The sequence below is a fragment of the Eptesicus fuscus genome, chromosome 23 (assembly GCF_027574615.1).
Source record: "Eptesicus fuscus isolate TK198812 chromosome 23, DD_ASM_mEF_20220401, whole genome shotgun sequence".
In the NCBI taxonomy this organism is placed as follows: Eukaryota; Metazoa; Chordata; class Mammalia; order Chiroptera; family Vespertilionidae; genus Eptesicus; species Eptesicus fuscus.
In genome coordinates this window covers 24,745,471-24,759,446 of record NC_072495.1, presented here as the reverse complement: position 1 = coordinate 24,759,446, position 13,976 = coordinate 24,745,471, and the positions used below count along the sequence as shown (strand labels likewise).

The 13,976-nt window shown below is 46.8% G+C and overlaps 1 protein-coding gene across 3 annotated transcripts in view; it reads left to right on the top strand.

Annotated features, from left to right (window-relative positions):
- Nucleotides 1–13,976, top strand: part of AP1B1 (adaptor related protein complex 1 subunit beta 1) — a 43,216-nt gene that overhangs the window by 2,289 nt on the left and 26,951 nt on the right. For 2 of the 3 annotated variants that reach the window (XM_054712562.1, XM_054712561.1), the window contains exons 2-3: nucleotides 7,914–8,130; nucleotides 13,802–13,864. In XM_054712562.1, the coding sequence (XP_054568537.1) occupies nucleotides 13,828–13,864 (37 nt within the window). In that variant the 5' untranslated portion in view covers nucleotides 7,914–8,130; nucleotides 13,802–13,827. The remainder of the gene's footprint in view (nucleotides 1–7,913; nucleotides 8,131–13,801; nucleotides 13,865–13,976) is intronic. The other variant, XM_028146779.2, reaches the window with a different exon arrangement.

Below are 13,976 nucleotides of genomic sequence, written 5' to 3'. Positions count from 1 at the left end.
AGCAATCATGGCTTGGGGGTGGGCTTTGCACTTTGGTGTATTTATTTCTAAAAGTGGAGGGAAGTGTCTGTTACCTGAAGGTGTTTCTTTTTCTGAGTAGGTCTTTTTGCCTAAAGGTCACTCAGGAATGATCACAACCCAGAAACCGTTTCTGTGTTCTTTTTCTCTTCACACAGAGAGGAACAGATAACTCCAGAGAGAAGAGGTCACTTGAGCAGTTGGGGAACCCTTTACCAAAAAAATCCTGCTTGAATATCCATCAGTGGCTCTTCACTGCCCTCAAGCTAAAACTCACATTCCTTAGCATGACCTCCAAGTCGTGGACTCTGACCCCTGCCTGGCTCTTCCGCCTCATCTCTCCTTCTCCACCTCCCACCACTTCCCAAGCTCCAATCAAACGCATTTGCTTTTCGGCAAAGCTCCAACTCTGTACCTCCGTGTTTTTGCTTTGTGCCGTTCCCACTGCCTAAACACATTTCCTGTCACCGTCCTCCCTTTGCTGCACCCCGACTTGGTGCCTCCCACCTGAGCATCCCCCCACACCATGCAGGCCTGAACCAGATGCCTTCTTTGATGTCCCGTGACTCTGATCACAATGGGTTGTCATGGACTGCTTACTTGGCTCTCTTCTAAGTAAATGGCTCTTAGTCTTTGGACAGGACTTGTCTTAACTGTCCGCATCTCCAGCACCCAGTGAAATGGTCTGGCACCCAGTAGGTGCTCAGTAAGTGTTTAGTGAATGAACAGATGAGTAGGAAATTGCATTGGATTGTCAGGATTCCTTGACTCCTAAGGAATTCAGAGCATTTTCCAGATGTATCCTCATGTCGCCCCAGGGGGATAGGGAAAAATCTGACGGTGGTGGGATTAACCACTCTCAAACTACTGTTGCTACCACCCAGCCAGCCACCAGCATGCTTCAGACCTGGGGGTTGGGGAGCAGCAGGGAGGTGCTGGTGGCTAGCATTTATCAAGTACTAGGTGGCTGGCACTGCTGAGGGCTTTGTATGTATGGACATACTTTAGGTCACAAGCCCCTCAGGTATTTGACATTGTAATTCTCATTTTACGGTTGTGTGGTTGTGCCTGTGATGTTGTAGACCCCCGGAGAGACCCCGTCCTACCTGTTGTGGCCACTTTTCCATTCCCAGCCCCTGGTTCTTGGATTATCTCCCGGTATTTAATGGGGTTGAGGAGGAGCTTGGGTTTGGTTCTAGACTCCCAAGCCTCATGCTTTTTGGGTTTTTAGCCTTTGGGCTTGACCTCTGACCTTCATTAAGAGGGTCTCCCTCAAGTCAGGAGGTCTCTTCTGGTTAAGATAAGAGTATGGCTGGTTGACTCCAGAATGCCCAGAGTTCATCATCAGCCAGGACGCCTTAGTCTGTCCCCCAGATTACCATGTGGACTTGAGCTGGAAAATGGTAGATTTGGAAGTCAGGACTCAAAAGCTTTAAAACCAACTCTTCCCTTTTTCTTTTTTTAAAATATATTTTTATTGATTTCAGAGAGGAAGGAAGAGGGAGAGAGATATAGAAACAGCAATGATGAGAGAGAATTATTGATTGGCTGCCTCCTGCATGCCCCTCACTGGGGATCGAGCCCACAACCCGGGCATGTGCCCTTGACCGGAATCGAACCTGGGACCCTTCAGTCCACAGGCCGATGCTCTGTCCACTGAGCCAAACGGGCTAGGGCCCAACTCTTCCCTTTTTAACACGGAAAATGTTAGATAAAGCTGAACTCTGTAGGGGAATAGACTTGGGTAGCACATTCTTTTTATCACCCCAATTGCTTTTTGGGTCTTAAGCATATTGAGAGTAGAATGACAAAATTTTATTACAGGCAGCTGTTGAGTCTGCTTCTGTGGTCTTTCATCTGTGATCTCAAAAGGGTTGGGTGGCTGGATATTATCATTTATTCACCTTCTTTACAGAACCTTCATACATCCAGCATTCATTCATCCAGTCTTTATTTCAGACCCTGCTCTGTGCCTGGCACTGGGCTAAGTGTGAGGATAGGTAAACAAAACAGACAGTTTCTGTCCTTGACTTGCTTACTACATCCTAATGGGGGAGAGAGACAGAGATGAAGTAGAAAACAAATGTAATAATTGGAAAAACTGGTAAGCCATGAGGGAAACAGAAGTACAGCCCCCAGCACCTGTTGAAATGTAAGTCAGATCTCAGGACTGCTGCTCAGAACCCTCAGTGGCTTCCAGCTCACCAACAAAAAGCCAGAGTCCTCACCTTGACCTGGAAGGCTCCCTCCATTCTCTTCTGACCTCATAACCCCCCTCCCCACCTCATTGCTCACTCAGCTTGAGCCACAGCACCTGCTTTTCCTCACACAGGCCAGTTACACTCCCACCTTTGCGCTATTTCTTATGCCATGACAATGTCACCTATCACCTTCTCCAGGAGGCCGTCTGTGGCCATCCTGGTTAAATTTCAACCTTCCCCTCCACCCCCACGCTTCCTACCCTCCTTCCCTGCTCTCTCTTTCTACATAGCATTTATTACTCTCTAAGGTACTTTATATTCTACTTACTTATCCTGCTTGTGGTTCCTGTCTGCCATTAGGATGTGTCCTCCCAGAAATTCCATTCACTGTTGCATCCCCATCATGTAGACATGTTTATGGCACGTCGGAGGTGGTCAGTACACAGATGAATAGGACCACTGGGGAGTGAGGACAGAAAAGGTCTTACTTATTGCATGCAGGGATGGTATCTTTGAAATGATGTCATCTAAGCTGAGATTTGAAGGTCAAGTTGGAGCAGTGACTCTAGAAGCCAGACGGAATAATCCAGGCAGGATCAGCAAGTGCAAAGGCAGTGAAGAGCTTGGTAATTGGAGGAACACTGAAGGAGGCCTGTGGGCCCGGAGGGTTATAAGCAGAAGGAAGGGCCTAGCTGTGCTCACATCATAGCCTCATAGCCTGTGTCAGAGCTCCCCCGTTCCCTGGCACCCCAGCATTTGTACCCCCACCTCCCATAGCTCTCTGGTCAACTCTGTGATCTGATGCCTATGGGAGCAAGAGATGGCGGTCTGGCCTCACTGAAGGAAGTGGCCTGAGCATTTCTCCCATTGGAGTTGTTGCTGCCTGATCATCTACCCTTTGCCCTTTCTTTTCTGTTATCATTTATTTACTTCCTGTACATTTACTGGCTATAAAATGGGCTATGGGGTCCAGCATTTTCAATTTCAATTTTGTCAAAATGGCTTGACAACCAGAACAGATGAAGCTCTGACCCTGTCAGACCCTGCTCTCTAGCTCAGGCTGGTTTACAAAGCATGGCATTTTCCCAAAAGGACAGTTGAGCACTAGTCATTCAAATATTTATTGAGCACCTACTATTTCTCAGGTGCCAATCTAGGAACTAGGAATACAGTAGTAAACAAAATGGACAAAATCGTTGTCCTCGTGGAATTTATATTATGGAGGGAGAAAAAATGGACAATATAAGTACATTTTATATTATGTTAGTGATACATACTTTGAAGAAGAGCAGAAGGAGGATAGGAAGTGGGGTGGATTGGTCGGGATGTACACACTTTTAAATAAGGTTGTCAAAGAAGGCCTCACTGAGAAGGTGACACTTGAGCCAAGACTTAAAAGAAGTGAGGAACTGCCCTGGCCAGTGTGGCTCATTTGGTTGAGCACCATCCTGTGCACCAAAAGGCTTCTGGTTCAATTCCTGGTCAGGGCACATTCCCAAGTTGTGGCTCGATCCCCGGTAGGGGCCATGCAGGCGACAGCTGATTGATGTTTCGGTCTCATGATGTTTTTCTCTCTCTCCCTCTCCCTTCTCTCTCTAAAAATCAATGTAAAAATCTTTAAAAAATAAAAGGCATAAAAAAGAAGAAGTGAGATCGAGTCATAAAGCTCTTTGAAGAAAAAGTCTCTCTGGTAAAGTGAACCATGTGTGCAAAGGCCCTGTGCTGGAAACATCTGTTTTGTACCAGGGTCAGCAAAGAGGCCCGTATGGCTGGGACTGAGGGAGTGATGGGAAGAACAGGGAGGAGTGTTCCAAGAGGTAATGATGGGGAGGGAATGTGTGAGAGAGGCAGAGGGGTGTGCATCTCATCCAGGGCCTTAGAAGCCAGGAAGCCATGGTAGGGGCTTTGGCTTGTACCCTTTTGTCTACTGTGTGCGTGCTCCCGTGAGGCAGAGTCCCAGTCTCCGAGCTGGCGGTGCTCCACACTGTACAGATGCTGCATGGATGACTGACGACACACCCTGACAGGTCTTCCGAAAGTGTTCCCATGTATAGGGGGGAACTGAGATGTTAGCTTTGCTTTGTAGTCTTTGGCCTCTTTCTCCCCCTTTCTGACTGATTTAAATATTGTTCAGAAGAAGCCTCTGTACTCTTTTTTTTTTTTTCAAGTCCAGCGGAACTTTTCTTTTTCTTGACAGCAGATCTTTCCACACATTATTGCTTATAGATAGTTGAGAACTGGCACCTGATTCTAAAATTAGGTTCTAGAGGCTCAGTGCTGATATAGGAACATTTGCATGTGGCATTTGCCCGCCTTTAGTTTCTTTTTCATTTGAGCCTTTAATTGCTAGCAGGTTATAGAAGATTGATTTTGACCAATCAGTTTTCACCCAAATCCCAGGAGGCCCGCATCTTGGCAAGCTCATCTAGACAGGCTTTCACCAGGCACGTTACCAAACTTGATGTTTCTGCTGTCCAAACTGGATGGACTGGTCCTAAAATAACCTGTTATTCAACAGTGGAGGGAATCTGTAGAGATGTGTGGCAACACATTTTACCTGCCCTTTAGCCTGGAGTGTGTGTTTCTGCAGGGCTTCGCTCAAAGTGGAGGAGTGGCCTCGCTTGACAGAAGGGACAGGTGGGACCTCATGGGGCAAGGGTGGAGAGTGTCGGCACTACCGTGGTCTAGCTCTGTGACTCCAGAAAGATGCCATGACCTCTCTGGGCTTCAGTCTCCTCATGTGTAAACTGGTGATTTTATCAATACTCTTTACATAGTGTCCAGCCCATAATGCACATCCGTTTCCCAGGACTCCTCCCAGGGCCGTCTTTGTTCTGAATTCCGTGCCTGAAGGAGAGCAGCTTGTTTTCTCCTAGTTGTTGAGAAAGTCTCCGAGCTGGCGGTGCTCCACACTGTACACATGCTGAATGGATGACTGACTATACACCCTGTCTGTCTGAGTTTGGTGACTACATTGTCTCAGATAATAAGTCTGAAATCTGGTTTCTCTACTGCTGACTCACCTTTTCTTTTATTTTTTTGTAAGCTTTTTTTTAAAAAAAATACATTTTTATTGATTTCAGAGAGGAAGGAAGAGGGAGAGAGAAATACAAACATCCCTGATGAGAGAGAATCATTGATCAGCTGCCTCCCGCAAGTCCCCCACTGGGGATCGAGCCCACAACCCGGGCCTGTGCCCCCGACAGGAATCGAACCTGAGACCCTTCAGTTCGCAGGCCGACGCTCTATCCACTGAGCCAAACTGGCTAGGGCCTAACTCACCTTTTAATCTTCAAGTTGAACTTCCCTGTTTCCCTGTCTGTAAAGTGAATTTGTGTACTTACCTGTGAGGACTTTTTTTTTTAAAAAAAGGAGACGATCAGACAGACCAGTGAGGAGTAGTGAGTAGTGGGTGGTGAGTAGAATCATCGTCTCTATTAAACACTAAGCTTCATAGGGGCCAGGGCCTAAGCCAGAGCATGACACAAAATAGGGGGATAGCCGAAACCGGTTTGGCTCAGTGGATAGAGCGTCGGCCTGCGGACTCAAGGGTCCCAGGTTCGATTCCGGTCAAGGGCATGTACCTTGGTTGCGGGCACATCCCCAGTGGGGGGTGTGCAAGAGGCAGCTGATAGATGTTTCTCTCTCATCGATGTTTCTGACTCTCTATCCCTCTCTCTTCCTCTCTGTAAAAAATCAATAAAATATATTATAAAAATAAAAAATAGGGGGATATTTGTGGAGCAAATCAACCCCTGCCCTTGAGGCAGAACTGAAATGGCAAAATGTGGGATGACCCGAGTTTGGCTTTTCTGTTCCAAATGAAGAAACGGTGGCACCACCCTAGCCCATGTTATTCACTCTCCTGGCTTAGTCTTGACTGTCTTTGAGCTAACACGTGCCTTGGAGCAGGTTTCTGAACAGGTGTTTATCAGCAAGGGTTTACAAGTGAGAGTTGTCAGCACTGGAGTTGGAAGTCACCAATGCAGACTTCCAGGGATCAGTGTTCCCTGCCTGGATATCCTTGAATTGAGAGATGGGTCTTGGCAGCTGGATCAGAGCTTGCTAAATATCTTTCCCCTTTGCCTTTCCAAACACTTCTTCTCTGGCCGATGTCACATGCCAGTTGTCTCCCTCGTTAATTCACTGCTAGTTCACTGAGCGTGCAGTGTGCTGTCTAGTGCTGCCAACTTCATGCCTCTCATCCGATTGCAGGCATGGGCTGCTCTGACATGAATCGCTGCCTTGAGACTTGAACAGTCATCACCCGGGCCATTGGCTGGCCATTTGGGGAATGGCTGGCTTCTTACTCTTTTTCTTCCTGCTGAAGACCTAGTAGGGTTTGCTGGCCCTGGTGGCATTCGGAATTTTTCTCTTTTGTCCTCTTTGTCAGAATGATCATGGTCCATTTCCTCGTTTCATACCCAGGAAGCACACTCATTGATGAGGAAATAGGTTTGTCATAGAATGTGAGGTGTTGGGGGGACTTTATCTGTCATTTAATAGACTGGGTGTCAAACTCTGTCCCATGGAGCAGTGGGTTATCTGGGGCCCCCGGTGAGGAAAGGGGAGAGTGGAATGAGCCAGGCTCTAGCCACCCACCCCCCTCGACCCTACATCCATCAGAGCAGTCCCACTTTTGTTTTTTAAACAGTTTAAAAGCAAGGAAGGGCTTGAAAAGCCATTCATCTTGTTGAATTGTCTTGTTTGACGATTGGTAACAGTGAGGCTCAGATGGAGGGATTTGCCCAGGATCACACAGCTGTTGGTAGCAAAGCGAGATTTCCTGGCAGCCATCTTGGCATTGGATCAGCCTGGCCATGTTTGTTGCAAGTTCACTGCTAAACCTTATGTTCCTGGTCTGTCCAGTCATCGTTGTCTGGCACTCATCAGGGAGTCCTCTTGTCTTAATGTGTTATGGGCCTTTGGTTTTGTAGCTTCTCTGAGAACCTGTATTTTCATTCATCCTGTCAGCAGACATTTGGTGAGCTCCTGGAATGTGCCAGGCATAGTGCCAGTCGCTGGGTAGACAGCATTAACTAGGGCAGATCCCAAATTAGAGTTGTGAGGAGGGCTGAGGAGAAGTCCGCAGTAATTGAGTCATGTGTTGGGAGGCCGCTGCCATCTGGGTCCAGAGAAGGCTCCCCTGGTGCAGCCGTGTTTGAGCTGAGACTGAGGGTGAGCGCAGGGGTAGGAACAGTGTTGTGGATAGAAGTACCATTGTTTTCTAAGCTGTGTTGTCTTTAAGAGAGGTGACACAGGCACAGGCCATAACATCCCCAAGATATAAGAAGGTGAATGATGGAAGGTCAGTCTCTCACTCATCCCTTGGTAATCCAGCTTCCTTTCTGGAGGAAATCACTGTTAACATTTCTTATTCACCCTTTCAAGGAAAGGCAATGCATTTGTAAGCATGGTATTTATATTTTTCTTTTTTAACAGGAATGGTAGTAAACTATACTTTTTAAAAAACGTGTTTTCTTTGATTACAAAATCCGCATTTTTAACTGGTATGCGGATGCTGTTAACCGGTTAAAAATGCGGATTTTGTAATCAAAGAAAACAAGATAATTTCAAGAGAAATATCAAAAGTGCTTTATTCAAAGTACTGTCCATTGCTAGTTACACATTTCCCCCATCTTTCGGGTAATTTGTGGATATCGTCCCAATAGAACTTTTCTTGTTTTGAGGCAGACCATTCAGAGACCAATTTTCCACTTCTTCGTACGTTTTGAAGTGCTGCTCAGAAAGTGCGTGTGCCATCGATCGGAACAAGTGGTCATCTGAAGGAGCCATACAACAAAATAGCATCAAGAAACAATTTCCGTCACCCCGAGAGTTCTTTCGTGACCCCTTCAAGCCAGTCCTTCCCTCCTACAAGCATCCACTGAGCTGACCTCTGGCACCATAGGTTAGTGTTACCTCTCCTACTTATTCGAGAATCCCATATACTAAATGGAACCCCACAGTATTTGCAGTGCTTATGTGTCAGTATGCTTTCATTCTCACATTATCCCATCAGAAAATACATGTGATATAAGAGGAGCAGCAGGTGGTGATGCCCCATTTTCAGGAGGGGAAGTTGAATTATAGAGAAGTGAACTGTAACCTTAGTACAGTACTCTCTTTTTAAAAGTATTGTTACTATTAGTTGAAATATATCAGTACGCATTTTCTTAATGTATTTTTTAAAAATATTTTTTTCTTGATTTCAGAGAGAAAGGGAGAGGGAAAGAGATATACAAACATCAATGATGACAGAGAATCATTGATCAGCTGCCTCCTGCATGCCCCGCCCCCTACTGGGAATGGAGCCCGCAGTCTGGCCATGTGCCCTTGACTGGAATCGAACCCAGGACCCTTTGGTCTGCAGGCCGGTGCTCTATCCACTGAGCCACACCAGCTAGGGCTTAAAACACAGAAAGATGTTTTTTATCTCTAGTTAATAAAATTACATTTAGATATGTGAAGGCTTTCTTTCTTTTTTTCTTTTTCTTAAACCTAACCCTAACTCCAGTGGCTAAAATAAAATTTAAAAATCCAATCTTTAGCTGGGATTTTTTAAAAAAATATTTTTTATTGATTCTGAGAGAGAGAGAGGAAAAGAGGGGGAAGAGAGAGAAACTTCGAGAGCAAAACATTGATCGCTGCCTGATGCACACTCCACTGGCTATGGAGCCCACAGCTCATGCCTGTGCCTTTACCAGGAATTGAACTGGCAGCCTTTCCATGCATGGGGCGGCGCCCAACCAACTGAGCCACACCGGCCAGGCCAGCTGGGAATATTGTTATGAGTTTTCTCCCTTCCCTTTTCTTCCTAGGACCTCATTTTTACACTCTTAGCTTATATTACATCTGTGTCCCTGGATGGTATGTCAGTGGTTCTCACCAAGGACTTCTTTTATAACTCTAGAAAATGTAAGAGAAAACTACTGTGTTTTAGGCTTTATTCCTCAGTTCCTTTTTTTAAAGCCTAGTGGCAGGAGAAAGCAAGCATGTCAAAGGATTTTTTTTAAAGTGAGATTAACAGGAACTGGTCCTGTGAATATGGCTTCACAGTCATCTTCCAAGGAAGGGTGAGCGCACTTCTGTGTCTTTCAGTTGCTCCTCTTAACTTGGACTGTGCCATCTCTTTGAGCGATTCCTTGGCCTGTAAATGCTGCAGTTGAGGGTATCCCGGCCCAGAATGCTGTCCTAGCAAAAGTGACTCATCACACTGGCCAGAGTAATTTCTGAACCAAAAATTCCCTCCAGTTATTGCTCTTTTGAATGCGCCCCACCACTTGCAAAGATGGAATCCACACCCCAAGCTTTCCCTGGCCTCAGTGGGCTGCCTGCTTTCAATTGTGGCTCCTGCACACGGACAGATTCATCAGAGAACAAGGTCTCGGCCCCTTTGGCCTCCACTGATGGGTGGTGACAGCTGAGCGGTGCCAGCAGTCTTTTCTGTGGCATCTACAAGTCTGAGCTCCTTTAGGACTGAACTGGAGGGTTTTTCCGTTCCTGCAGAGAGGATGAGAAATCCCTCCTGCACTGACATCCAAGAGGCAGCTGCAGTGAAAGGACAGAGCGAGATGGCCACCCTCCGTAGACCCACGGGTGCAGGTGATCTTCCCCAGTGAAATGAGGTTTTAATCGGTGTCCTGGGGTAGCCTTGCCATCGCATTTTCATTTCTCCCCACTCCCCTTCCTCCTCTACTTTAATTTCCTGTATATAAAACAGTTTCAGAGGGATACAGTTTCTGCATCACCAGTCCCATCGGGCCCTCTGCAGAGGGATTTGCGAAATGGATACTGCAGGGAAGTGGCAGGCAGTACACCGGGTGGCAGTCTGAGTTTGTGAGTGCGCAGTTGCTTAGCACCTGTAAAAGGAAATGTCATCAAAAGCTCAACGCTGAAGGGCATCAGCAGCTATGGTGGTCTGACCTGACTGACCCTGAAACTCTGCTGCTTTGTTTAATCCCCCAAATTTCCCACCCTCTCCTCCACCTGGGTGGTGGCATACAACACAGATTCAGCACCAGCAGGTTATGTTCTGGGAATGTAATGCTCCACATACGGTGCTGAGCCTGCAGATCAGGGGGAACCCCTCTCAGCCCCCTCTGCTGGAGGAGGAAGGATTTCTGGACCGTGCCGAATTAGACATCTAAGGTAGTTTTGGCCTTGTTCATTTTGACTTCCTTCTAGATTTAACATTGCGGGGGGGAGAGGGGGGAGGGTTTGTCTCTTACTTTCTGTGATTCTTTTGGCCTGTGGTTTTAGCCCCGTTTGCCTTCATGGATCCCTCTTAGGCTAAACTTCACCTTGAGTTAAACAGGGTACTGTCCTGTTCTGGATGCCTCTACCAGGTGTGCTTTCAAGTCTGTGACTTCTGAAGCCATGCAGCCCTTTACTGTGGGGTAGATATCCCGCTGTCTTGTTTAGTGTATCCGCTCATTCTCAGAACTCCAGAAGGAATCTCTAGGTTGGCGAGGCTTCTCTGAGGAAATGGCTTTGTGTGCGCTCAAAAGAAAAAATTTTAAAAAATATATATTTTATTGATTTTAGAGAGGAAGGGAGAGAGGGAGAGAGATAGAAACATCAATGATGAGAGAGAACCATTGATCGGCTGCCTCCTGCACGCCCCCTACTATGGATCGAGCCCGCAACCCAGGCATGTGCCCTTGGCCAGAATCGAACCTGGGACCCTTCAGTCCGCAGGCCGACGCTCTTTCCATTGAGCCAAACCAGCTAGGGCAAGAAAATTGTTTTTAATGGAAGTAAACTGTAGGAAACAAACGCCAAATAGTTACATAACATAACAGAGCTGTCAGAGAGGCTCCCTGTGATTTCCAGTGGCCCCTTTTCATTTCTTTCAACTGAACACCGGCCGTGTGTGGAGCCCTGGGGCAGGCGTGAACGGGAGAATGGAGAGAGCTGTGGACAAGACCGATGTGGGCCCCCCCTTTGTGGATCTGCCTACAGCCCTGACTCCTGCTGCCAGGACCGGCAATTAGAGTCCCCAGAGCGGGACTGGCATCACCAGAGGCAGCAGCCTCTTCTGCTCTTTCCCACAGCTCCCGCGGAAAAGTACCATCACCGCTTTCAGCCTTGCAAAGCAAAAGCAAAGTAGAATTCCGTCTTTTTCTTTGTACCATGTTGTCAGCCAAGCCTTTATTCCTTTATCCGAATGGGACCCACAGAGGATGTTAGGCAGCCCCAAGACAGTACATACTTGTTTTCTCCTGATCGCTGAAACAGAATCTATGGGCATTTTGTTTGGGGACCAGCCCTGTCGCCATCCTGCCATGGTCCAAGCTTAGCCTGGAAAGGTACGGCTGGGCTGAAGAAGAGCGGCGTTGGCTTTGTTTCCAGAGACTTTTGAAATGATCCTTGACCCGTCACACTCGTCTGACCGGTAACCATCTCTCCCCCACATGGTAACGAAAGATGTTCATGTTTGAGCCTCTTTGAATGGAGTAAGTTTTCTCCATTCAGATGTCTGATGTTGAAGGTTTTTTGAACTGCGTCCTTAGCCACTGGCAGGGTCTGTCCTCCGTTTCAGATGGGGGAAGCGGAATTCCTTCATCAGTAGAGCACAGGTGCCCTGGCCGATGTGTCTCAGTGGTTAGAGCATTGCCCTACGCACCAGAGGTCAAGAGTTCAATTCCCAGTCAAGGGCATGTACCTGGGTTGCAGGTTCGATCCCCGTCCCCAGTCAGGGCACGTGCAGGAGGCAACCAATCGATGTCTCTCTCTCACATTTATGTACATTTATGTTTCTCTCTCCCCCTCCCTCTCTTCTTCCCACTCTCTAAAAATCAGTGGAAAAAAATATCCTCAGGTGAGGATTAACAACAAAAAATAGAGCACAAAGACTGAGCTCAGATGGACCTAAAATGGTCTCCTAGTCTAGCCACTTACAAGCCATGTGACCTTGGGCAGATTACTTAACATCTGTTAGAATGGGGTTAAAAGCAGTTAACTTTTTGGTAGGATTAAATGAGATAATGTGTGGGAAGCCTCTGCCTCTAATAGGGGCTTCGTTAATGATAGCTTCTTTTTTGTTGTTGTTAATCCTCACCCAAGGATATTTTTTCTACTGATCTTTAGAGAGAGAGGAAGGGAGAGGGATAGAGAGATAGAAACATCGAAGGAAGAAAAATATCAACATCCATCATCTGCCTCCTGCAGGCCCCCTACTGGGGATGGAGCCTCCTGTAGCCCCCCTACTGGGGGCCTAGCTGCAACCTAGGCAGGTGCCCTGACTGGGGAATCGAACTGGTGACCTCTCAGTGCATGGGACGACACTCAACCAACTGAGCCACACTGGCCAGGGCTGTAGCTTCTATCTTTCACCTGTAGACCAAGGATAACTAGTGAGGTTAAGTGCCCAGTAGATGTTTGTGGAATGAACAAGAGGGCCTGGGTACTTTCTTTGTCCCATTGCCTTAGAACAGCACTTCCCACTGTAAGTTTTACAGTAGGAGATATCCTGAGAAAACTGGCCATTCCTCATTGGGCAGTGCTATCGAGCCTGCAATGTATAGATTCCAGCCTTCTCTACAGATGAATAATGCATAGCTCTGGTAGAGGAACTTGGAAAAACTTGGGGAGAGCATAAATCTTCGTAGCTTTTTATTTTTATTTTTTTAAATATATTTTATTGATTTTTTACAGAGAGGAAGAGAGAGGGATAGAGAGTTAGAAATATCGATGAGAGAGAAACATCAATCAGCTGCCCCCCTGCACACCCCCTACTGGGGATGAGCCCCGCAACCAAGGTACATGCCCTTGACCGGAATCGAACCTGGGACCCTTGAGTCCGAAGGCCGATGCTCTATCCACTGAGCCAAACCAGTTTCGGCTTCGTAGCTTTTTAAACTTGGCCTTTTCCAAGCTCCTTTGACTTTACAGGGCAATGATAGTACTTCTGTGAGGCTGTGGTGAGGCTTTAATGAGTTAACGTGCAAAGCACTCAGAACAGTGCTGGGCAGAGTGAGCACCATGAAGGGACTCTGTAACCATGATTGTTAGGTGCTTTTTAATCTGCAGGTTCTTTCAGAGAAGTTAGCCAATCCCTCATTGATGAGCGTTTAAGTTACTTCCAATGGCGCATTGTTGTAGACAGTGCTGTAGTAAAAACCCTTATGTCCTGTGTAAATATTTCTTTGGGAGAGATTCCTAGAAGTAGAATTGGGTCAAAGGGTATGCACATTCAAAAATTTGCTAGGTCCTTCAGAATTACCCTCTAAAATCGGATCAGCCATTACCTAATAGTTCATTTGTCCAGTGAAGAGATAAGAAGCTATCTTGGGGGGTAGAGGGAGACTAAAAAGGATAGAAGGGGGATAAATGGTGATGGAAGGAGACTTGACTTGGGGTGGTGAACACACTGTAATATACAGATAATGTATCATAGAATTGTGCACCTGAAACCTGTAATTTTATTAACCATTGTCACCCCAATAAGTTCAACTAAAAAGAAAAAGTAGCTATCTTCCCATACTACCGTGTGCTGGATCCTCCTCCTCCTCCTGTGCTCTGTAACTGAAAATGGAATGGAACACGGTGGAAAGTCACCCCTCTCTTCTGTCTTGCAGAGTCTGGCCACAGATAAGGGACCAAAATGACCGACTCAAAATATTTCACCACAACGAAAAAAGGTACAGTTTGTTTCATTGTGGGGTCTCGTCCTACTCTTTCCCTGCCCAACCCTTCTGCTTGCTCCCTGCAGGGATGGTTGGGCGGGGGTGAGAGTGGTGGTAGTGGGTGTGG